The 24,205-nt window shown below is 37.7% G+C and overlaps 4 protein-coding genes across 5 annotated transcripts; 3 read left to right on the forward strand and 1 right to left on the reverse strand.

Moving 5' to 3' along the window:
* Positions 1 to 40: 40 nt before the first annotated feature.
* LOC144196040 (histone-lysine N-methyltransferase EHMT1-like) lies at positions 41 to 7,036 on the forward strand. Of its 2 annotated transcripts, none has more exons than XM_077716014.1 (22): positions 41 to 386; positions 739 to 844; positions 1,110 to 1,192; positions 1,367 to 1,553; positions 1,660 to 1,796; positions 2,028 to 2,171; positions 2,362 to 2,600; positions 2,701 to 2,766; positions 2,843 to 2,931; positions 3,030 to 3,136; positions 3,514 to 3,636; positions 3,901 to 4,002; positions 4,122 to 4,226; positions 4,436 to 4,590; positions 4,728 to 4,886; positions 5,058 to 5,202; positions 5,346 to 5,423; positions 5,532 to 5,647; positions 5,771 to 5,857; positions 5,944 to 6,022; positions 6,238 to 6,413; positions 6,546 to 7,036. In XM_077716014.1, the coding sequence occupies exons 2-22, from the start codon at positions 775 to 777 to the stop codon at positions 6,634 to 6,636; spliced, it is 2,538 nt and encodes an 845-aa protein (XP_077572140.1). In that variant the 5' UTR covers positions 41 to 386; positions 739 to 774; the 3' UTR covers positions 6,637 to 7,036. The 2 variants fall into 2 exon arrangements, with proteins under 2 accessions (XP_077572140.1, XP_077572141.1); XM_077716015.1 differs by having other exon boundaries at positions 2,704 to 2,766.
* A 412-nt stretch (positions 7,037 to 7,448) lies between these two features.
* LOC144196046 (dipeptidyl peptidase 2-like) lies at positions 7,449 to 12,204 on the forward strand. Its single transcript, XM_077716022.1, has 13 exons — positions 7,449 to 7,518; positions 8,054 to 8,177; positions 8,267 to 8,406; positions 8,578 to 8,741; positions 8,859 to 8,994; positions 9,256 to 9,337; positions 9,455 to 9,621; positions 10,237 to 10,297; positions 10,534 to 10,652; positions 10,779 to 10,935; positions 11,086 to 11,150; positions 11,211 to 11,281; positions 11,353 to 12,204. The coding sequence occupies exons 1-13, from the start codon at positions 7,456 to 7,458 to the stop codon at positions 11,462 to 11,464; spliced, it is 1,461 nt and encodes a 486-aa protein (XP_077572148.1). The 5' UTR covers positions 7,449 to 7,455; the 3' UTR covers positions 11,465 to 12,204.
* A 256-nt stretch (positions 12,205 to 12,460) lies between these two features.
* On the forward strand, positions 12,461 to 17,578 carry LOC144196072 (neutrophil cytosol factor 2-like). Its single transcript, XM_077716065.1, has 16 exons — positions 12,461 to 12,600; positions 12,692 to 12,873; positions 12,982 to 13,064; positions 13,246 to 13,354; positions 13,457 to 13,573; positions 13,954 to 14,061; positions 14,171 to 14,230; positions 14,322 to 14,359; positions 14,708 to 14,846; positions 14,910 to 14,978; positions 15,349 to 15,436; positions 15,772 to 15,884; positions 15,986 to 16,152; positions 16,266 to 16,374; positions 16,645 to 16,768; positions 17,122 to 17,578. The coding sequence occupies exons 2-16, from the start codon at positions 12,700 to 12,702 to the stop codon at positions 17,226 to 17,228; spliced, it is 1,605 nt and encodes a 534-aa protein (XP_077572191.1). The 5' UTR covers positions 12,461 to 12,600; positions 12,692 to 12,699; the 3' UTR covers positions 17,229 to 17,578.
* Position 17,579: 1 nt separating this feature from the next.
* Positions 17,580 to 23,756, reverse strand: LOC144196041 (syntaxin-binding protein 1-like). Its single transcript, XM_077716017.1, has 19 exons — positions 23,609 to 23,756; positions 22,533 to 22,582; positions 22,365 to 22,446; positions 21,818 to 21,894; positions 21,659 to 21,737; positions 21,485 to 21,588; positions 21,199 to 21,347; positions 21,035 to 21,119; positions 20,459 to 20,589; positions 20,239 to 20,346; positions 20,085 to 20,145; positions 19,931 to 19,996; positions 19,740 to 19,820; positions 19,540 to 19,678; positions 19,344 to 19,453; positions 19,164 to 19,265; positions 18,849 to 18,934; positions 18,546 to 18,703; positions 17,580 to 18,462 (listed from the first exon to the last, which is right to left on the reverse strand). Exons 1-19 carry the CDS (start codon positions 23,643 to 23,645, stop codon positions 18,353 to 18,355), a joined length of 1,815 nt encoding a protein of 604 aa, XP_077572143.1. The 5' UTR covers positions 23,646 to 23,756; the 3' UTR covers positions 17,580 to 18,352.
* Positions 23,757 to 24,205: the final 449 nt, after the last annotated feature.

Here is a 24,205-nt window from a genome sequence, read left to right on the forward strand (position 1 = left end):
TAAAGGACCAGTATTTCATCAGGAGACTCATGGACCACAAGGGAGCTAAAGAGGGTCCAGGATCAGAAGTGGGACTCTTAAATACTTTAGGGACAAGCGTGAGAAGCCGACTGAAGCAGAATGACAGTTCAAGAGTGAAAGCGACTCCTTTTCACATCGTAAATGACGTGGGATTGAGATGGAACCGTAGCCTCCGACCTTCTGGCCCTCCACCCAAAAGCTCCGGATCACCTGACCCATCCGATCTATTGAATGCTCAACTTGGACAGAAGGAAGAAGTTGTTGCGGCATCATCCATCTCCATCGGAGAAACGGACGACCCAACACACGATTTAAAAAATAAGCAGTCCACATCGATTGAAAAAGCATGTGCACATGAATGCGAGGTAAGAAAATACTCATTTGCGGGGTGCTGGAGACTATCTCAGCTGACTTCGGGCCAGTGGTGGGGGGACACCCTGAATTGGTGGCCAGCCAATCAGAGACTGACAATCATGCACACCCACATACCCATACCTAGGGGCAATTTAGAGTGTCCAATTAGCCTGTCGTGCATTTTTGGGGATGTGGGAGGAAACTGGAGTACCCAGAGAAAAGCCACGCAAGGCCAGCGAGAACCTTCAAATTCCACACAGGCAGCTCCGACGTGGGATTGAACACTTGATCCCAGAACTGTGGGGCCGGTGCGCTAACCACTCGACCACCAATCTACATTTGCTGTTGTTTTTCTCTGTCAAGCCCACTAAGAGTAAAGCAAAATTGGAACTAGAAGAAATGGACACTTCTGGTTGTGTAGATGATGATGAAAAGAGCGTATCCTTCACCTCGACTAAAACTCACTCAGGTATTCCTTCATAATTTGGTGATTTGTGTGAAACCGTATTTTATATTTGACAAAATTCACAGTCGTCATTTACATTTGTGATACATGCATTATTACCTTGTAATATTGTATTTGTATTGTATCAAAACATGTTTTATAGGTAATTTTTTAAATCTACCATTTCTACCCCATTTTAGACCATATCATCTACAATCCTGGTAGCTAATATGTTAACAGTATTTTTACTCTGTAACTATTGATATATATATATGATTTCTTTTTATAGCTGTGAAAAGGAAGAAAAGGAAGATGGGACTGTACAACTTTGTCCCAAAAAAGAAGACCAAGCCACTGAAACAACTGGAAAAAGTAAGCATGAGGATAAATATTATAAAATGTAATGTGGGTTATTATCAAATGTAGAAACTGCACTGCAGTGTTCAGTCAATGAAGTGTGATCCATCAAATGACTCATCTTATTCATTGAACTTATTATACCATTTTTGCTTCGTGGAAATTGTATTTGCATTTCAATTTTTGCAGGTGACAAATATCGGCGTGGATGGGATTATTCCTGCTACTACAAAATGTGAAGAAACTTCAGTTATGAGAAGTGAATTTTTCAAAGATGAACAATCTGGAGAACCAAGCCATATTGAATACACAGAGCTGAATTTAGACTGTATTGACCTAAAAGTTCAGGATGACCTACTTTTACCACAATCAACAGGTAAATGGGACATTGCACAGACTCCCCATATTCATCTTGCAATGTATCACTGTAAAGCTTTTGTACACATATGCAGATGTCATCCATTGTCTTGTATTTTGACCAGCACTCTCTGAAGTGACCGAATCGGACTTGGACGAGGAGTTACCGTTGTGTTGTTGTCGTATGGAGACGCCATCCTGTGGGGACAGATTTTCCGAAAATGACCAGACCTGTATGGCCATGGAGAGCACTGATGGAATGGTAAAAAGGCACAAATGAGAGATTCTGACACATTTAGTTTATTTACGAACAAATAATTTTCCTGTAAAATTTGCTGGGTGTGTTTTATAGTCAGGTGCGGCTTATATTAACAAAAATCCAGTAATTAAACCTTTGTAACATTTTACTTCATTTTTAATCATGTAGGAGAATTTATACTTATTTTTATGTATGACCTACACTCATTGGCGTCACCTTGTTTTGTCTTTTCAGTTGAATCGTTGCCAAAATCATGTGATTAAGTATGAAAGGATGAGACCTTCTAATGTAGTACATATGCAGGTTCTGTGTGAGAAACACAGGGCCAGCATGGTTAAACATCAATGCTGCCCAGGCTGTGGAATCTTCTGTTCTGCGGTGAGTAGAATCCTAAAAATCACACATAATACTTCTGCCTCCCTTCTTCAATAACAACTATGGCAAGATCCTTCAAGAACAAAATGTTACATGAAAATCACATTTGCAGAGCATTGTTAGTTGGCCTGAAATAACTCTCTGAAATCACTTGACATCGTCTCTAAAATTGCTTTTCTGGATTTCCCCTCAGGGTACCTTCATGGAGTGTCAGCCTTATAGCAACATTTCCCACCGCTTTCACAAGGGCTGTGCCTCCATTTTGAAAGATCGCAGGTTTTGCCCACACTGCGGAGAAGATGCCAGTGGGGTCAAAGAAGTCACAGTGCCCTCACCCCCGCCCTCTTCGCCATCACTTCCTACTTCCCAGCCAAAACCCACCACACAGATACTCAGGGCTAAAAAGACAAGCGAACCCCAAAGGAGCAGAGAGTAAATGACATTGTGCATGCTCATTTTTTAATCACCTCATACACAATTAGAAAGTACAATAAGCATTATAACAATGTATGGATTTCTTCAATTGCTACAGCAGTACTGCAGCCAGAAGTCCTAATGAATCATTAGACAATATACTGACGGGACTAGATGATGAAAAGTAAGTTTACACTTGTAGGATTTCATCGTTTTGGAAACACTGACGTGTCATTTATTCCGTCTCACATTTTTTGTAGTTTGAAACCAACAAAAGTCAATTTCACCACTAAACAACTGTACATTTCTGCAAAGGAAGGGGAGCTCCAGAGGGTCATTCGCCTCTTGGGTACGTCCAATGTTTATTTGTTCTTTATTTTATGAGCAGATTTGATTTAACAGTTTTTTTAGTAGCATATGGTTATTTCCGAATTTTGTCTACTGCAGTTGATGGAAAGGACCCCAACTTTCTCATGGATGTCCAAAACAAACGAACGCCGCTACACGCGGCTGCTGCGGAAGGGCACGAGGAAATTTGCCATATGCTTATCCAGGTGAGGCAAAGTTTCTATACTTTCCAAGTTTGTAAAAGCCAAACTACTATAAGCCATTTAAGATCTTGGTATTTTAGTGCCCTAGCTGTCTCGATGCAAAGAACTAGGACTGCATATGATTGATTCAATCTTCTATCTTGAAAGGAACCAAATAAAAATGTCCTTACCCTTTGAGCTGTGTACTTTGCTACTCATGTGATGCTATCTATCCAAACAAAAAAAAAAAGCAAGAATAACTTGTAGAAGTGGCATTTTTTTCTTTCAGGCAATCTACAAACTACTGATTTACAGTTTAAAATGTGCATAATTCAACCATTTTTTTTTTCATACAGCCCGTCAGCCTATATATGTTCATTTTACGACTTGTGTGTTTACAGGCTGGAGCCAATTTGGAGATGTTGGATGAAGAGCAGAGAACACCTCTACTGGCAGCTTGTGAAAATAATCATTTAGGGACTGTAAAATACCTGATAATGGCTGGGGCTGCTGTTAACCACAAGGTATGCTCTTAGACGTACATATTAACACATTATGGCCGTTAAGATCATTTTTATCTCAAGCCACGTTAATATTTTGTGGCCTGTTGCAAGAGTAAGATGACGACGACAAAAAAATGGTATTAATACATTCAATAAACAAAAATACTGATACACATACAACTACAGTTGGATTGACTTGCTGGCGTTTTCTATGAATTGGTCCAATTCTTCAAATATCTTTTGTTGTCCAATGTTTGTTTGATGGATATTGTATCTCCACATAAGGATTCAATGGGCTTTACCTGTTTGCATTTGGCGTCTAAACTTGGACATTGTGACATTGTTCAACATCTGCTCTCCAAGTCATCCAAGTACATCAACTGTCAGGTACTACATTCAATGGGGACCTACTGTAAATACCTTAAATATTCAGCTGTTTCTACCCTTGGCCACACTGCCTATGTCTTATTAGTGTAACATAAGAAGTGTAACTTGTGCTTGAGCAGGATGTTGGTGGATGGACTCCCATTACTTGGGCAATCGAGTACAAACGCAGGGACGTGTTCTACCTGTTGCTGACCAAAGGGACGGATGTCAACATCAGAGACAAGGTCATTTCAGACATATGTGAAACATCATTCGAATTTGGGAGTTAAAACGTTAAATCATAGAAATTTTGCAATGTGAAGTGTGTCAAAACTTTGAAAAATTTGGAATTTGTGTTTGAATTTTGTTGTTGTGACTTCAGGCCTCAATTTGTATTATTATCTTTAGTCCTATAGATGTGAGAGATGTGATTAAAATCTATCCCACTTTACAGGAACAGAATGTATGCCTGCATTGGGCAGCTTTATCGGGGTGTGCTGACATCACCCAGGCTCTGTTGGATGCCAAGTGTGACCAAAATTCTGTCAATGTTCATGGGGACTTGCCAATTCATGTGGCTGCCAGAGAAAACCACCTAGAGTGTGTCAAGTGAGTATACCTTTATCGCTTTATTTGAATATGCATCAAAAACCCAAGAGAGATTTTCAGTTTTACTAGAAAATTAGTACTTTGGGGTTTGAGATTCATCCATATGTGGAGTTCTTAGATTACAATTTAAATTGCAGGTTGTTTTTGTCCAACGGAGTTAATATGAATCAGAAGAACAGGGACGGACAAACCGCTTTGGACTGTTGCGTCAATGGCTCAAAGGTATGGATGGCCCTTAACTCGAGCACAAAGCTGAAAGATATCAAGGGGGATGCTGAGGAGCAGTTGCTCGTAAGGTAGGCAATTGTGTTTAAATGTTGGATTATATAATAAGTCTACAAAAAACAAGTAAACGATTAATTATGTACATCATTTAAATAGGGCTTATGCAATGTAATTTCCAATGTAATGCAAGTGATATGTGATTGCCATCCTATATTTTCACATTGTAACCTTTTCTCTTATAGGGACATTTCTCGAGGTTATGAGGTCGTTCCCATAAGCTGTGTTAATGGTGTTGACGACAAGGCATATCCCGGAAACTTTAAATACATACCAGACAACTGTGTCACTTCCCCTGTTAACATTGATAGCGACATAACTCACCTGCAGGTAAAATTTCACCCGTTTAAAAAGAAAAAGAAACAATAGAAAACAGCCCTGAAATTGGATAAGTGGTTTTAAATACATATCTGCAGTTTGAGCAGATATACAATTTAATTATTTGTGCATCTTGTTTTTTCCTCCCCAATTAGCATTGTAGTTGCACAGATGACTGTTCATCCAGTACTTGCACATGTGGTCAGCTTAGTCTACAATGTTGGTATGATAGTGTAAGTACAACGCAAGAAAAAGTTACAATGTCTACACATACAACATTCTCCTCTGATTATAGCACCCATAGCAATTTAAACAACAACTTCTACATATACTGTATGCAGGAAGGGTGCCTGCTGTCGGATTTCTGTCAGCAGAATCCCCCAGTGCTCTTTGAGTGTAACCATGCCTGCCTATGCTGGAGAACCTGCAAGAATCGCGTTGTTCAAAATGGATTGAGGTAAGGCAATCGGAAACACTAGTCTATTTTATTTATTTCCCATATTTTGCATGTGAAGTCACCCAGATAATATCAAAATAAAAGTGGTCTGAGAACTTTTTTTCTGTACCGTTTTGTTACTAGAGTGCAACTCCAGCTTTTCAGAACAATGAAAATGGGCTGGGGAGTGAGAGTCATGCAAGATGTCCCCAAAGGAACATTTATTTGCGAGTGAGGAAAATCTTTCCAAGTGAATGGATAGTATACTTTACAACATGTACAGTATTTAAAGGCATTTTCCTTTCCATTTTATCAAGGTATATTGGAGAGATCATCACTGACACTGAAGCTAACAATAGAGAGAATGACTCTTTCCTCTTTACTCTTAACGATAAGGTTGGTTGACCCTTGTTCCCCTTTTCATCTCCACAATTCCTTTCCTTATGACCATTTGAAGTATTTTAAGAGTTCTTTGATGCATGCATAGACTGTCCAGCACAGCCCTTAGTTTCACCAGAAACTCATCCGCAAAGCACTGCATATGCAGTAAATATATCTTTGAAATTTCCATCCATTCATCCAATATTTGTTATTATGTTCTTCCTATGCAGGTAGATGACGTACATTGCATTGACGCGAGGCTTTTTGGCAACATTGGCCGCTTCATTAACCATCTTTGTGAGCCCAACCTGTTAGCCGTGAAGGTATTCACCATGCACCAGGATATGCGCTTCCCAAGGATTGCTTTTTTCTCCAACAAAACTATTAAAGCTGGCAATCAGATCGGGTAAGTGCTATTTCAGTCTATTTAACTCAGGACTGGATTTATTTAGGTAGAATAATGCGTGTTTGCAATTTAGAGTTTTTTTTTTCATATAAGCATAATTGAAATCAACAAATCATGACATCTCTTCATCAGGTTTGACTACGGTGATCACTACTGGATGGTGAAGAGCAAATACATGAGCTGCGAATGTGGTTCACCCATGTGTCGCTACTCTGAAAGATAAAATTTAATAACACGTTGTGGTATAGTGACACTGACTCACTTATCTTTGTAAATAACATTTATCTGTTACGTTTAAGCTTTTAGACACATTTTGGTTTACACATTCTGGTATGTATTTGATCAGTATATGCTGTATTAGATGTGATTGGTCCCGGCAACATATGCATAGAGATTAATCGACAATGGGATAAATGCTTGTATACTTAAATCTGTTTTAAAAGTATTCACAAAATCTGATGGTTATATATCCAAATGGGTTTATTTCTATTTGTATGTGCACCAGGTCCATGACTTCTGACATGAATTAAAAAGTCACTGTTATTTGTCACTGTCTCCATCAATAATGTCACCACTTCCATAAAATAAAAGCATGCCATCAATATTTATCTATAAGTCTTAGCTGCAGCATTTTAAACTTTAATGGTAAAGTTATGTCCTTTGCAAACAATCTTACGTTGTTTCTTGATAAATTATATTTGCACAAAAGGATTTTCTAGATATTTGTATTTATTACTTTTTAATGACCTTGTTACAACCATATTTATTTCATTTTAAATTGGAAGGTACTGTGTATAATAATTACGTCTTTAAAAAGTAACCACAAATGTCTACTTGTCAAATGTACAAAAGTTTAAATAACTAAATAACTAAATAGAAGGAGGAACACTCATCTCATTTCTGGAGACTTTAGACCCACCCATCTTCTGTCAGAAGCCAATCAGAATGCAGAGAGGCGTCTTCACTTGCGACGAAATGTTAATCAAACACATGCGGACGCAGTCTTTCTATTTTCCTGAATGCTGGATCATCCGTAGCAAACATGAAGTTAGCTTTAAAAGCACTAATGATGAATTTACACGCCCTGTCACATTGTCAGGTCAAGGTAATACATGTTGAACGTTTGTTTTTGTCCTAAATTGATTTGTTTTTCCTTGCAAAGTTAGATCCGTGATAGGGACGCTGCAGCAAGCTCAGCTAGCGAATGTGCATTCGTGGTGGCCATATTGGCAGGGGCGACTTTCCAATTTAAAAAAACAATTCGTTCTTTTAAGAAATTAGACAAATCCTACCAACATTGGTACAAATAGTAACAAATAAAAAACACGTTTGCAGAACACTTCATAGATTAAAAAAAGATAACTTGATTTTAGTTTTTTAAAATTATTTACTTTCTAAAATGTCTTATCAGTTTTGGAACGCCCACTTTTTGACACTGAATGCAGAAATAATATAAATGAAATAAGTTTTTTTTTTTAAATTCATTATCAGCCATGCTTATTCTAATCTTATACAGTTTGTCCCAAAAAGGTAATGGTACCTTTACATTGTTTTTGCCAGACCATCATTGTAAAAAAAACCCATCTGATTAAGACTATTGTTATTATTGTGAATTTATTATTATTATTATTATTTTGTAGACAGGAGCACATAAATTAAAGACACAACCCAGTTTCAAAGAAAAGTATTTCATCCAGACCCTGGACCATTTCAATTTCAATTCCATGGGGAATGGAACATTCCTTCAGCGTTACCTAATCACAGGTGATCATTTGACCAATATTCTGTTATATATATTTCAATAAGCCAAGAATTATTAGTTGTTGATATATGTCTTGATTTCCCCTATACAGATGAATACTGGAAAATTGGGTACGGTCCAATTTTCTTCTACACTGGCAACGAAGGGGACATCTGGGAATTTGCCCTTAACTCTGGATTTTTGATGGAATTGGCCGCTCAGCAGCACGCCTTAGTCATATTTGCTGAACATGTAAGCAAATGTTACATTGTTTTCTTTGTTGCGAAAGCGGAACAAAGCCAACATATCTTACTGGAATTTTCCATTGAGACCATACAGAGAATCAGACAAATCAAAAGTATAAAGTCATTTTTTTGACTAGATGTTTTTTTGATTGGCTTACATTTGTTTTTCTTCTTACAGAGGTACTATGGCAAGTCTACTCCTTTTGGCAATGACTCCTTCAACATACCACAGATTGGACTGTTGACAGTGGAACAGGCAATTGCCGATTACGCCATCATCATCAGTGTGTTGAAACATGAGATGGCAGCCACAGATTGCCCTGTCATTGTTTTTGGTGGGAGGTAAGATTAGCCTAACATCGTCATTGATCTTCAGAACAATTTTTTATTTACCTTGAGTTTTTCAGATCCCTTGTAATCTCAAAATTTAACCTGCATTTGTCTCATGATTCTCTTCAGTTATGGCGGAATGCTGTCAGTTTATATGAGAATAAAATATCCAAATCTGGTGGCTGGTGCTCTTGCTGCTAGTGCTCCCATCTTTTCAACTGCCGGGCTTGGTGACCCTAGACAGTTTTTTAGGGATGTCACTACTGTAAGTTGAATAGGTTTTATTGAGAATTGTGTGTAGAATTATTAAGAATAACCTAGTATTCTTTGCACGTTCTTATATTAAGTTTACTTCCAAAATTATTGTATCCCATTTTCAGGGCAGTATTATTGGGTGGATAATTTTCTTTCCGTATTCATTTAGGATTCATAATAATCCAAGAAAATATGAATCCAGTGATCATTTTAGGTTTGTACAGTAAATGTCGAGATTTAAAAGCCTTTTTGCTTTATTTGACCCCAATAGGATTTTGAGAATATTTCCCCAGAATGCAGTTCTGCTGTAAAAGGAGCATTTTATCAGCTGAAAGAGTTAGGTGAAATGCAAGGTAAAATGTGCAATTTTGTCCCTTGCCCATTCAAATAAAAATAGTTCACTTTCATTTTTCTATCATGTAATCTTACTAATGTAATAATAAACATGCAATTTCTCTGAAACTTTTCAGATTACAGTACAATTCAGTCCGTCCTCAAACTGTGTAAGCCTCCGTCATCTGCGCAGGACATCCATCAGCTAAATGGTTTGCTGAGGAACGCCTTCACAATGATGGCCATGTTAGATTATCCATACAGCACTCATTTCATGGGCAGCCTGCCTGCCAATCCTGTCAAGGTAGGGTTGGACATTGTTTCATATTGTCTTAGGGTTTAATGCTATTGTATGACAAATTCATTAATTTGCCTATCCTGGGAGGGAAAAAATGCAAAACCTCTGAAATGTGCAATTTCTAATGGAATATCAGAAAAAAAGCCTACTAGATCCACCTGAACTTCATTTGGCCTGACTTATAATAACTGTGAATGGTTGCAGGTGTTTGTTTTGTGACGTCCATATAAGGAGTTTGAATGTGATTGCTTAATTTAGAGCCAAATTAAAACAAGAGTTGTACACTTGCACAATCAATTAACCTTGATCTAAAAAATAGGGGTAATTTTATATCCTATTACCTTTACAGATAAATGTCACAAAAAGGAAAATTAAATTAGTATACAACATGGTCTGAATTTTTATATTTTATGTTATTTTATTCATCATTTATTTATTTTTTCATTTGTTTTTTTGTTTTTAAATATAAACTTTATATTTATTATTATTATATTTTTGATATATTATAGTATTCCAAAAAACATGGCATTTAAAGAAGAATAAGAAGATTTTTTCCACTGACATTTACATTTATATCATGCAGTGAATGTGTTTTATATATATGTATTCTTAATTTGTCAGGTTGGTTGTGAAATAATGCTACGTGGATCAGATCTGCTTGCTAATCTCAGAGATACTGCAGGTACGTCCACCAATGCTTCTTTGTGTAACATCATGGAAAATAAATCAAATGAGATAACAGCGGAACAATTGGTCATTTCCTCAAGTTTGAATCATTATTTGTTGCAATTGGCAGATGACGTAGTTCTTTTCAAACAAGCTTGTTGTGCGAGCTCAAAAAGTGTTTGTCTTTTTAATGAATCAATGTCAAAATCTGGTTTCAACTGAGGTTGTTCAGACCTTTGTTTTACTTTACAGCAATTTTTTACAACTCAACTGGTTTACTGACTTGTTTTGACGCATACACTTTGTATGTGGAGTGTGCTGATCCCACTGGTTGTGGACTAGGCTTTAACAGCATGGCCTGGGACTATCAGGTATTATACAATCACTCTATTTACAATATTTTCATTAGGATAACAATTAGATGAGCTGTCCACGTCATTAAAAAAATCATTTTGTTAAGATGACACAGTAGTTCTCCACATCCATCTGTGTTTCAGGCATGTACGGAAATAAATCTCTGCTTTGAGAGCAACAATGTCACAGACATGTTTCCTTCAATGACTTTTACTGAGAAAGCACGCCTGGAGTACTGCTCCAAACGCTGGGGTGTGATTCCCCGACCAGACTGGCTAAAAATTCAGTTCTGGGGAGATGGTGAGTGTTTTCAAAATATACATTCATCTTATTTAGCATTCAGTGGTATGACGCCTAAATAACCTCTTGAATTCCATTCACCAAACAGTACTCCGATACACTGTATTTGTACAGTATGCCTATAGACATTTAACACTGCTTTTTCTTCAGCTCTTTCTAGAGCCAGCAACATTATTTTCTCCAATGGTGATCTTGACCCATGGGCAAATGGAGGGGTAAGTGGTTTAAATGTGGGTTGTAAAGACAATGCTTTAAATCTGTTTGTTTTCTTGAAGGTACGGAAGTCTTTGAGCTCATCATTGATAGCCATCAATATTGCTGGGGGAGCCCATCATCTTGACTTAAGGTATTGGAAGCTGCCTGATTTAATGCCATATTGAAATATTCATATCGTCATTTTTGAAAATGATTTTCCAGAGGATCCAATGATGCTGATCCAGCATCAGTAATCAAAGCTAGGATCACTGAAGCAAACCTCATCAAACAATGGGTGGAGGAGGAGAGAACCAAAGTAGGACAGTTGTCTTAATGTTCTCAAGGTTTTGCTGGTTTGGAGACATTTTTTACGTCCACTGACATTTTCTGTTGATTGATGTTCAGTTTTTTTAATTTGCGTATTCATAAAATTACTGCTGGCTACTTAAGAATGAAAAAATCAAGGTGGAGTCAAACCCTAGTATTTTCATCGACTAGATTTGGTGTATTATACATACACCAGTAACCATAGAACCAATGGGTCGTGTTCTCAAAACATGTTGGGCTGAATGATTTATATTGAATGAAATATCTCCGGCAAATGACTGATTAATCCAAAGTGACTGTGTTCTTTTTCTTCTCTTTGATGATGCAATGTTTGTGGCTCAATGAGTTATTTATATCAAAGTGATTTTTTTTGGAGATTAGAGCAGATTTTTAGACTGAAAAGTGATTCTTTGGGAGATAAGATTTTAGACTAAAAAGTGATTGTTTGGGAGCCCACTTGATGTGATTGTCATTTATTTCATTATTCATTTTTATCTTCCAACCTAATTATGTTCATCTTAGAACCTCAACAAGTTCAGTACACTAAGAATGATTTTTAAAATTTGTTTCATGTCATTAAATGACTCACACGCTAGTTTATTCTTTGATTTCAATATATTTGGACTTTACATTACAATTACCAAACGCAAAACTAGTTACTTGCAGCAGAGTAACTAATAGAATTAGAGTAACAGAGTAACACAGAATTTATTAATTGTTATTAAATAAATCTCTGCTCTAAAATGACGTTGAAATGTAGACAATCCCAGCTGATTAAGTAGATAAAGTTTCCTTCCTTGTTCCTTCCCAAATGTCATTCTTTTGTCCCAATTCTATATAGTGGCGACTGAACATTAAAAGATCGTAACCGTGGCAGCGGCAACAAAACATCACGATTAAAATGCAGACGGTCGAGATGAACGGGTTTCATTCACTCTATTCGTTACTTGTGTAATGTGGACAGGTGAAGCACAAAATTTATTTTCCTCTGCAGGTGCTTACAGAGGAATGTGGTTAAATCACTTCCTTGTGGGCGGAGACTCGCAGGTGTGTAAACCTATTTCAGTAAGTCTCACTTCCCTGATTTTCCTTCACAAAGCAGTACAAACCGTTTATTACCAAGTCAACTCTTCACATCAGAAGGTAAAAGTCTATCTGTTAAATGAAATTATTTTTGATTATTGATTTTCTGTTGACACACAATTGATTTTCACCAACTTTTTTTCTTTTTCAGGCAGAAAAATGCCTTATAAAGACTTTCTGCACTTGTGGAATGAATCTGTCAATGCAATGGATAAAAAGGACTGGCAAGGAGCTCTGGAAAAGATGGAGAAAATCACTGAACCTACTTCCGGTACTCACTTCAATGCTGCATCAGCACACCTGTGTCTGGGACAGCTGGACGATGCCCTTCAGGTGACCCCAACACACCCCTTTGCAGTCGCAAGGGGCAAACGGGAAATGCAATTTTGGGTTGTATGCATTGATATTTTTTGGGATAGATGAGTAAATCTCATCTTTCAGGCTTTGGATCTCACAATTGTCAAGGATCAGCGTCTCTCAGTTGCCTTCTTCCAGAGAGCGGCAGTAAAGATGCAACTTGACAGGTGATTGAAAGATTCCATTTCCTATTCACTTTGTTAATAGGGATTAAATGAAAAGTAAGTGTGAGTGTTTTTTTCCCTTTAATTTGAATGGATCATTATTATGAAAACGACCGCTTATTTCTAATTGTATTAATTCGCTGTTGCTTTATTTTGTCTTTAATGTTTTTTTTTTATCCTGCAGATTGGAGGAGGCTCTGTCTGACTGTGTCTGGGCCCAAAAACACTTGCGAGGAAATGCTGTCATTGACTATCGGCAACTTGGGCTCCGTTATAAGCTCTACAGCTGGCAGGTCTGAAACTGGCTGTTTTCTTTTTCATGAAAAATTTGCAATTTAAGCCTTTAGAAAGTTAGCCTCAAATTTAGGAAGCCAATCTTTTCAAATTTCCCCTAGCTGTTACACAATGCTGCTGCTGTGTACTGCCGAATGAACCAATGGGAACAAGCCAGGGATGTTCTCATGTCAGAAAATCCTGGGGGGAATTTGGAGATGGCCTTGGACAGTGTCCTGGTGAGTGACAGTCATTTTCACTTCAAATTGTAGATGACAATATTTTTGGGGAGTATAAATCACACTTTGAATTTTCACAATTTGGTGGGTGTTGACAAATAATATCCTGCCATTAACTACTAACAAAATAAATGGAACACTAACTGAAGAAATTATTAGCAAACAACATAAACATTGAAAATAATTTCCATACCTTGTGCATCTTGGGGGGTATAAAGTGACTGTTTGTTGGTCTGTTGTTAGGTAATTTGTTATGGCACGGTTACTATATGTGCAGCCTGTTAAACAGGTAAAGGCGTCCAAATTTGCCTTGTTTACTAACCTAAAAAGGGCAATATTCCATTTCTGTGAGTAAAGCTTGTTTTCATCTGAACACGCAGAGAAAAGAAATGATTGCGCCCCTCTTGGTACCTGAAGGTGTGGTGTTTCGTCCCAGGAAAAAAGAGGTGGAACAGCTCAAGCAGAGAGACTTCTTAGGAAAAGCAAAGGTGTGCAGAAATGCAGGGGGAAAAAAGATTTATCTTGATGTAGAGCAAAAACATTTGAGTTTGACATTTTAACAAAATGTGAAAATTCTATTTTGCCTTCTACCTGAAGGTGATTTCCTCCATTATTCCCAATGACGATCATGGGGGATTTGAGCCGCTCAGGTTACAGGTGAGAGTGGACTTACTCATTTCATTTCTTTGTTGCTTTTGTTAGAAATGTCGCCCACTCTCATCCGTGACTATAATCATGCCCTTTGTAGAAACCTGGTTACTATCAACCCAAAGTGGAAGGCGCCGAGTGAGTACTCTGATTTTTGAAATAAAATTCCATTTTACCGTATGAAGCCAAGCTTTGGGGGGGATTCACTATGAGCTATTGGCTATGAGCCCTTACAAGCACTTATTGTCCAGTATATTATGTAATTCAAACTTTCTATGAGTGTTGCCAGCTATTCAAAAGTTGACTTTTCCTTGATGAATGTCATGAAAACCCTCATTTATGGGCAAGTGACTCTTTTTGGTCATTTAAAAAAAACAACTGAAATATTGTATTTTTGGAATGAGTTTTGCCAGCACTTTTTTATATGTCGTGCATTGAAGTGAAATATTAATTTTAATACCATCAAATGTCATCACTACATAACAGGATGTCTCGCTACATGTGTATGACGGTCCCTTACATGGCTCGAGGCCCGGGCCACCTGACAGTGCCCGGCGGTGCAAAGGTGTTTTTATTTGAAGATCAGGACAAGGATGGGATGGCAACAGTCATTTATGATGGACAGGTAAGAGGGAGAAATGGACAATAGGAAAGTGTCAGTTGCTGATTTGAATTTTTTTGTTTTCAGAGAGGACTTGTTCCAATGTCTCTGTTAAAGCAGCTGGATAACAAAATGACCAAAAGTAAAGATGGCAATGTAAGTCATTTAGATACTAAAAATACACAATGTTTTTGTGCCAGGTCTATGCTAATTCATTTAATGCCAGTCCTACAAAGAAATAATCTCTTCTGGATTCTGAATCAGGGTAAAGAACAACACTGAAATTTATACTACTCAAATGGTAACCTATTCTTCTGAAAAGATATAAAGGAACATAATCACACAAAAGTTAAGATGAAGGCGTACAAAAAGTTTAGTTCAAAGGGTAAGAAAAAAAGGATAAAACCTACAAGGCCATGAGAAAAATAAAAAAATAAAAATCTAGCTTGATTGAAGGAAATATGGTGAGAGCAATTTTCTTGTTGGTTGAAAAAACGTTAGTACATCACCTGTTTGGTTTTTACAGAAACTTCCATCTGGGATTCCACTCCCTCCAGGACTCAAACCACCCACTCGGCCACATAATAAGCCTAGTGTGGCTCCACCTACTTATGGTAAAATTAGAATGAAGATGTTTTCTGCTTGTGCTTGCTTAGCTTTCTATTCACTTGATAGTATTAGAAGGAACGTTAAAGCAGTTTAAACATCTTAATGATCAACATACTAAAATTCAACTCTAATATTTATACATTGTTTAAAAATAGAATGGAATGAATACATTCATATGTATCCGATGTTTAGAAGTTAAAAATGCTTCACAGTTTGTAAAGTGCTTGAAAAGGTGTACCATCTAATACAGTCTTTTAGCATAACTATCAACTCTAATTAGCTTTCACTTAATGACTGTGGTAATAGTAAGCATTTTCACTACAGCCATGAATTTATGCAGGGGCAAAATTGCCTTCCGAGACACCACCTCCATCCTACTCAAGTGCCACCCACACTCAAGTGCCAAGCCCAGTGCCCCAAACGTACGCGGCTCCTCCATCAGCCAGAAATGAGGTAAACTGTCCCTTAATTACAACATTTTTCTGCCAAGAAAATGGTGACATTTATGGCGTACTTTAATGGAATTGCCTCCTTCTTCCATTTTTTTTCTTCAGCATTTTGACCCAGTCGAAGAAGAAGAAGAAGAAACAGACTATGTGACCGTAAAAGTTCACTACACGTACAGTATGGCCATGTCAGTACCTTCAAATACATCATACAATGAACTGAAGGAAGAAATTGCTCAACAGTTGGACCAGCCGGCATCTTCTTTATGCCTCAGGTCAGGCTATTCTATCTAGAGTCTAGACAATCAGTTTTTTCCCCCACATGTTCACCTCTTTCTCCCTCTCACAATATTTGGGATCCTTAAAGATCTACTCTTTCTCTTATCAGACATAAGAAGCAGGGTTCTCGAGCCCTGGTGCCACTTGAATGGGAATTAGATGTAGGAGGGACCATACAAGAGATCTCAGAGGCTGGCAAAACCACTCTGTGGTGCCGGGTGAGGATTCTAACACAATTACATGTTTAGTTTTATTTCGACTATACAGAGTCCGCTTCCAAACTTTTAAAATACAGAAAGTAGTATATCATGATATGGACTTGGGGTGTGTATTGCCTCATTCGTATCACCATTCGCTCTCAATCCTGATTATAATCCTAAACAAAATCTGCAGCCCTTTGTGGAATAGCTTGGATATGTAAATCACTTGGGCCAGTAGGTGGTTCAAAATCATACACAAGTCAAACAATTAACATATTTGTATTTCAGATGGAAGATTCCCTGAGAAACCATTCTATACTCTACCAAATGGTGGCACTATATGACTATTCAGCTCAGGGTCCAGAAGATTTGGAGTTCAGCGAAGGGGACACCATTGACATCCTGAGTGAAGGTAGCATAACATAGTTTTGTTCTATCTTTTTATGAAATAGAGCTTCTAGACAGGACAGATCCTATTTTCAGTTTTTGTAGGAACACAGTAGTCGTTACAAAGATTTAGATAATGGCAAATAAATCCATCAGATGCAGCAGGACCAGCACCATGCTTTAATCTGTGTTGACAAACAGGACAGTACAGAAAACATTAGGCGGGCGCTAGTTAAGTTCTTTCCCACAAAACTCAACTACGTATATGTACCTAAAGGCAGTTGACATACCTGAATGGTTAGTTCAAATGACGTCACAAGATCTTAGATCGCTTTATAATTTTTCATTGTTATGTTTCTCTTTCTTTTTTCTTAATAGTGAACGAGGAATGGCTGGAGGGACACTGTGCGGGGAATATAGGCATTTTTCCCAGCAGCTTTGCCACGAGGGAAACTGAAAACATATTGCAGACATCTCAGTTTTGAATTTTACATTACACTTATAGAAGTATCCATTCTTCATTTCATATTTGTGAAATATGGTATACTCATTTTGTTGGGACCTAGATGATTAACATTTGTTAAAGCTGTTGAAAATATTGGCTGATGCCATGTGGCAGAAAATTGATATACCTATAATTTGTGTGATGATAACATACTGCTAAATAATGAAAATTAGAAGTTGTACTTTAGCCTAATTAAATTAGTTGTGTTAGCTGGATTTTTATTTTTATATATCCCCGCTGCCATCATGTCTCGGTAGTTTAAACAAAAAAAAAGTTTAAAACATTTAATTTGCACATCAAATGAGTCATTTAATATAATGAAAGCTTTAACTGTGGTCTAAAGTTTTATTTTTAATCCTTTTTATACTCCAACACAAACACCATAAGAGCTAGAAGGAAAAAAAAACAATGACACTATGCAGTCCACACACTCAATTTCCTACATGCATGCATGCATATAAATAAAGCAATTTGTTGACACTTTTAACAGTGCTAAGAATATTCCAAGGAATGGTCAAACACAGAAAAACATAGGAAACAACGTATATCACTTCACAAAAGCAAAGCCCTACATAAGCCTGTTCCAATAAATAAATAAATAAACATCAGATGAGCATCTAAGTATCAAAATACATTGCCATACAAAGAAATATGAATTTCTAAATCAACATAACATTTAACTAGCTTCCATTTCAGTCTTACAACTATTTTCTCAACATCTCGTAATCTCATAAAACATCTAGTAGATAAACCCTTAAAATAATTCCCTATTATTTGACTCTCTTAATATCTACATCTAAACTATTTCACATATAGAAATCACCATGTACACAATCAAGACAATTTTACAAATAAGTTACAACCCTGCGCCATAAACATTAACCAAACAAAATTGACCATAGTCAATGACAGAAAAAAGTGAGCGAGTGCTTTATATGAAATAAGAGTATAAATTCTGTGAGTAGAATGGATTTTAAAGGTCATTACAGTGGTTGCAGGAAATTGGTGTTTACTTAAAGAAAAAAACCCAAATCCTCAATTCAAGATGCATTTAGACGCATCCACATACAGTCCACAAATGAAAGAGCAATTAACTTTTGCCTATCACTGTGCTGACTCCTGCTCGGTGATTTCAGGTTCTGCATTGGGGTCCAGGAAATCGGGGTGTTGTAGCTCCTTCAGATATTTGGGAGGCGTAAGAATGTGAGTAGACCCTGCACAAGAACCCAAAATTAATTCACACAATTTCTGCTCCATTATTTAATGCCTCTGTAGGCCTATATAAAAAAGAACGTACCAATTAGGGCCTCCCATTTGCCATTGGCTTGTGTGACCTCATAGACACAACGCATCTCACTGTAGGCCATGCCTCCAATAATGAAGACAATAACTCTTGGTCCAGTCTTCACCTCTGTGGGTCCCCGGTTTTTGTGCCAGTTACCATAGCGGGCGCTACTGTATTCACAAAAACAAAAAGGGAAATGCCGATGAACAAACTTCTGCTGGACATAGTAATCAATAGAGGTCATTGTGGTGTAACAGGAAACAATGATTCATGCTATGCAAGAATTAGAAATAAAGAGTGCTGTGATATGCTCACCTTGTCGGAGCGCTGGCTTTGGCTGATACTTGTCTTTGAGAAATGTATGGGTATTGCTTCACGTCCAGTTTATCCTCAATGGCATCCTGTTGGAATGCATATTGGATTAAGCATCTTGATTTGTGTGGGTGGCATTCAAGGACGTTGACATTAAGAAATTGAGAATGTGAAATGGCATTGCAAAATGATTCAGCGCTAATGTTGTCATGATACAAACAATGGGATTTCAACTGGATTTAAAACTAAACATTTTTAGATTGGGTTTATGTTCATATAAACATTTGAAGAAAAAAAAACATTTGCCCGTCAACGAACCTCAATGAGGTCTTTGACAAGTGGTGTCCATCTTGATAGTTGGTAAGTGTGCTCACTGATTCGCTCTTTCCGGTCTGGCTTTTTGGTTTTCTTGGCAGTCCCCTGCAATGGAATTGTTATGTCACAATGAGCAATTTGTTCATCCAATGACTGAGCGTAGAATTCCATTTTCAGCCTTACCTCGGAGACGATCGGCACTCCCATGTGCGCCATGTTGGAAATGATATCACTGTCCTCTGGTGGAATGCTGGCATGCTGCAGCAACTTGCACAAGTTTTCTTCGGTTACACCTGACACACATGCACACACACTCCACAATTTAGAGTATGTAATATGGTTTGGAAAGGATATCCAAGTGAAAAATAAGTGCACTGACCATTCTTGAGGAAAATATAAAGCAGTATGATGCGGATCTTATCGGCAACACTGACGTTGGTATCCAGTAAAATGGGTACAATAAGCCTCATGGGATCTTTGATTTTCTCGCCCTCTGCATCGGTGCCCATCGCTAGGTCCTGCATTCAAAGATCTTTTCACCTCTTTGCGTCTATGCATTTCATTAAAAGAGCCTGTTACCTGCTCCACGCGGCAGAGTTTGTCAACGGTGCCTTGGTAGCGGTTCATACAATCCTCAGCCAGGTGAAGATGAGTTGAATACTGACAAGATGAGGGTATTTTTGTGGATGAGTTTGTCAGTTTATCGTAGTAACAGCTATGGGGGGGGGGGGGGTGAATCATTTCACTAAGAAGATGTGTGCTCGTCTTACTTTGCTTAGTTCTTTTTGATACTGAGGCATTTTCTTCAGCATTTGAGACAGTTCCTTCATTGTGGTCTGAAAGACAGAAGAGTGATTCATGATTTGAATTGACATTTAACGTCCTTGTTGGGCGTAAAAGTCGATTGGATGTTTTGCTCATTACCTTTTCTCCCGTGTTCATCTTTTTGCTGGCAGAAAATTCTTTGAGGGAACGAGTCACAGCCCTAAATTGAGTCAGAGTATTGAGGATAGTTTTATTTGATGAAGTTTGAGTTTTGGGAGGTATAAATAGGGTAGTATACATTGTAGCGACTTACGTTGAAACTTCAGCAATGTGTTTGTGCCTCAGACTCAACCACAAGTCATCGTCCTCATCCAATATGACGTCTTTTATTCTGGTTTCCCCCATTCCACTGGTCTCAAACCTGAAAGGGAAAAGTTTACCCTAGCAGCAATGATCGCTCCATTGGAATTCTTCCATTTTGATATGTACATCATACATGTTAGTGAATATTGTATGGTGGCGATATACAGTACTTGTAGACGTCATTTTCAATGCCGAGCAGGTCGTAGGCCATTGCCTGAAGAGTGAGCTCATGTAAAAGAGGTGACACAGGATCGAACCCTCTGTCCAGGATGATTAGTTGACTACGGCTCTTGTCTGGTCCCTGGAGAAAATCAGGACAGATGGGAAAAATACTTTAAACATTATGCGTAGACTTTGCTTCCTTATGTGTGTAAATTCATATTAAATCTGTGTAATTAGTCGGTCTTTGAAAAGTCTGTAGGTATCTTAAATATCCTAATATTTTGATTCCCACGTAGGAAGACATTGGCGATCCCATAGCATTCTTTTTGTTTTGAAGTAGTGTTCTAAGGATTAGGGTTAACGACAGATTAGTCTGTAAGAACCTTATATCGGCCTGGTCTTTTTCAAGCATCATGTGGATGTACAGAGAGACACATTACCGCTTGTTTTGGCCAAATTGTATCATATATTGCCCTGACATTTTTTAAATTTAAATGACTATGAATCTGGAAGGTAGAATACATGTCATTTATTGAAGTCAAATTGGGTTGTATATTTATTTTTCTTTGATTAATATTTCTCACCTCCCCCATGGTGGGGTCGTCAGCTTTGTAGCCATCTAGCTTGTCTTGCAGCATTTGGGCCAGAACTGCGCAGTCTTTATACTCTCTGAATAACACAAAAAATAATACATGTACAGTCTGTGATAGCAGGGTTTTTTTTTTAAACATTTTAAAAATGGTCTCACCCTCTGTATCGGATTCCAGGATATTCTTTTAGCGTAGCACATAAGGTGGCGATCTGTTCAGCACAAGCTTCAAGCATGTTGTTTTTCACATCTGCTTTGAAGGGACTGTAGAAGTCCTGAAAGGCATCTACTCTGTCCAGGGAGAAGACCTGTAACCAAGACAAACCAATTGTATTGGAATGGTTTCTTATGGAGGACACCAGTTGAATAACTGTTGTTGTTGTTGTTGTTGTTAGATGCAAAGACAAAATGATTTCTTTAGCCATTTATAGAAATATTGACTTACTTGAGATTCGTAGGGCAGAAAGGCGACATGAATCTCCGTCAAGGCCTTCATGGCTTTGGAGGCGCGAGAGTTGGTCAACAGACCAAACATGGAATCTGGAATTGCTGTTAGAAAAAAAAAACGCATTTAAATTCCATTTTTTTAAATGATTGTATTTTGTTTTGTGTTACTCACTATCGGTGAAGAACACATGGGCCGCTCGGTACCTTGGAGAACTCGGGTCTCGGAAGTCGTCAATCAGACCTTCAACAGACTGTCGACAGAGAACAACACTCGTGTAAAATTGGCATTTCCAATATGATAAAGATATATATAGCAGCAATTTCTCCTCACTTCATCTGAGGGGGTTATCAGATAAATGGCTTCCATGCTAGGCAGAGGTTCCCTTCGCTTGGCAATGTCCTCGACAACTGTGAAAAGAAAGATACTTTTCAGCCTTCTATCAGTCGTGAATTGACATTAGAGGAGATCTGATCACGATGACTCGCCACATTTGGCTGCGAATGACCACTGAAGGATGAGCATCCACCGCCAGGTTACGTGAATTTGCACCTCTATGGTTGTCATTTTAGGGTACTGTAAATTTAAGATCCTTTATTATTATTCCTATTATTTTTGCCCATTTTTCAGGTTACTTCCTCTTGGTTTTGGGGCATTTTAAAGTTCCTTGTTAACTCGTTGGCTGCCGCTGACGGCACTGTTTGGACTGAAAGAACGAATATGACTGTGGATAAGAAATTGAGTACTCAACACTGAACTCACAAAATTTTAGTGTGGAAAAAAAGCATTTCATTCTGTATGTACTGTATGAATAAGCATAAATAAGAAGTATTTGTTGTGTTTCAGATGGATTTTCAGCCGTAAATACAGTGCTACTTACTGGTGATTCCCTCTGACATGATGTCTGTCATTTTACAACAGGAAGAAATCATCCTCATGCTCAGTTTGTCGACCACCAGAACCTACAAATGACGGAGACCCAAGTCTTCATACCGTGAAAGGTAAGGCTTTAACAAGCAGAATTAAGAAGGAAACTTTCTTTACTTACTTTCCATTTTGCTTTTTCTCTTGCTTTCTTGATCACACCATTCATTATCTCTGTGAAGTGAGAAAGACTATTAGTTGAAAAAAAAAGAAGTAATGATCCATTTCTAGTTTTGACAGACTACTTTGGCCCATTTTTCTACCTGGAAAATTGTTGGATACGCATAAAAAAAAACAATTGATGGATTTGGGTGTTACCTAAATTTATTAGGGGGTTGAATTGAACTATTTTAAGAAATGACATTTAATTTGACGTGTTATATGCTTGTAAGTATTCCCTAAAATACATTCTGTGCTAGTGGTGCCAAAATTCCAAATAAGGTCACAACGTTGACTCAAAAAGTGGATTTAAACATTCATTGGGCAGTAAAGAAATTGAACCAAACAATAATAATGATAAAATCAAATCACGCTGAGGTGGGTGGATGGGCAAGACTGATATGGCGTGTCCCAGTTTCCATCACTGGGATTTAGCAATCCAGTCTGTCCTCCGTGGAGGGTAAACGCAATCCCTGCCTCTAATCTGCTTCAAATCCGCTTAGTCCGTGCAACTCTTCTCATCGTAATTTCAGGGCAGTTCTATATCATCTCACACAACATCACAGGAAAACATCAATCCTCATTGAGACATAAATGCACACTTATAACTCACTAATGTACTAATTGCAGACTTCCTTATGCGTGTGTGTGTGTGTGTGTGTGTGTGTGTGTGTGTGTGTGTGTGTGTGTGTGAGAGAGAGGCTTTTTAAATGATGACTGTCATTAACAAATCAAGTTTTATTACATGTTTTAGCCTAATGAAATTCACAATATATAACCAAACGTATTTTGATAAAACATTATTTAGAGGGGAACTATATTAAAATATTTATTATTGGAAACATTTTGATCATTTTTTTTAGCATTTTAAACAGGCAAATATGCAAAATAAAAAGAAAATTTAAATATTATTGAAGACTATTACCATGATTTATTGTGTTTTTATACTTTAGCTTCTGATGATATGTAATAGAAAGCATTTGCACATTGAAAATTGAACAAATGAGTAAGAAAGATCAATAATATTGAAATATTTCTTACTTTCGCTAACAAGTGCCTTTAGTCCAAAAGGTGCCATGTTTGAGTCCTGGTGCGCTTTCTTTCCTCTTTCTGCTTGACGGCGCTTTTCCAAAATAAATAAATAAATAAAAACACTGGGCACTTCTCCGAGTGACGTAAGACAGACTGACGTCACATTCTGCGCTGATTCGTACGTTATCGTCGCCGCCTTCATGGATGTGGCAGCACTTAGAGTATGAATAGAACATTATTTGCTGTTTAGTTGAAAATGCAATTAATAAAAAACAGACAATGCTGAAACAATAAATGTTTTTTTTAACAGGAGCCCCAACTTCTTAAATTTTCTGGTGTGATGTGAGCTGTCACCGCTAGAGGGCGACAAAGGGCTGAAAACAGAAGGGTGATGGGATCTCTTCATCCATCCTCTTCTCCTTATGCTCAAGATGTTGCGGGGGTGATGGAGCCTACCCCAGGCAAGCAATTGCACGGTATATACTGTTTCATATGATTATGGAAACTGTCACATGTTTAATCACAGTAATGTTTTTTGATTTGTTTTTTGTGAAGTCCAAGTCAACTCTAAAATTGAGTATGCTACCCGTGGCCCTGACAAGTTTC

The sequence above is a fragment of the Stigmatopora nigra genome, chromosome 4, assembly GCF_051989575.1.
Source record: "Stigmatopora nigra isolate UIUO_SnigA chromosome 4, RoL_Snig_1.1, whole genome shotgun sequence".
In the NCBI taxonomy this organism is placed as follows: Eukaryota; Metazoa; Chordata; class Actinopteri; order Syngnathiformes; family Syngnathidae; genus Stigmatopora; species Stigmatopora nigra.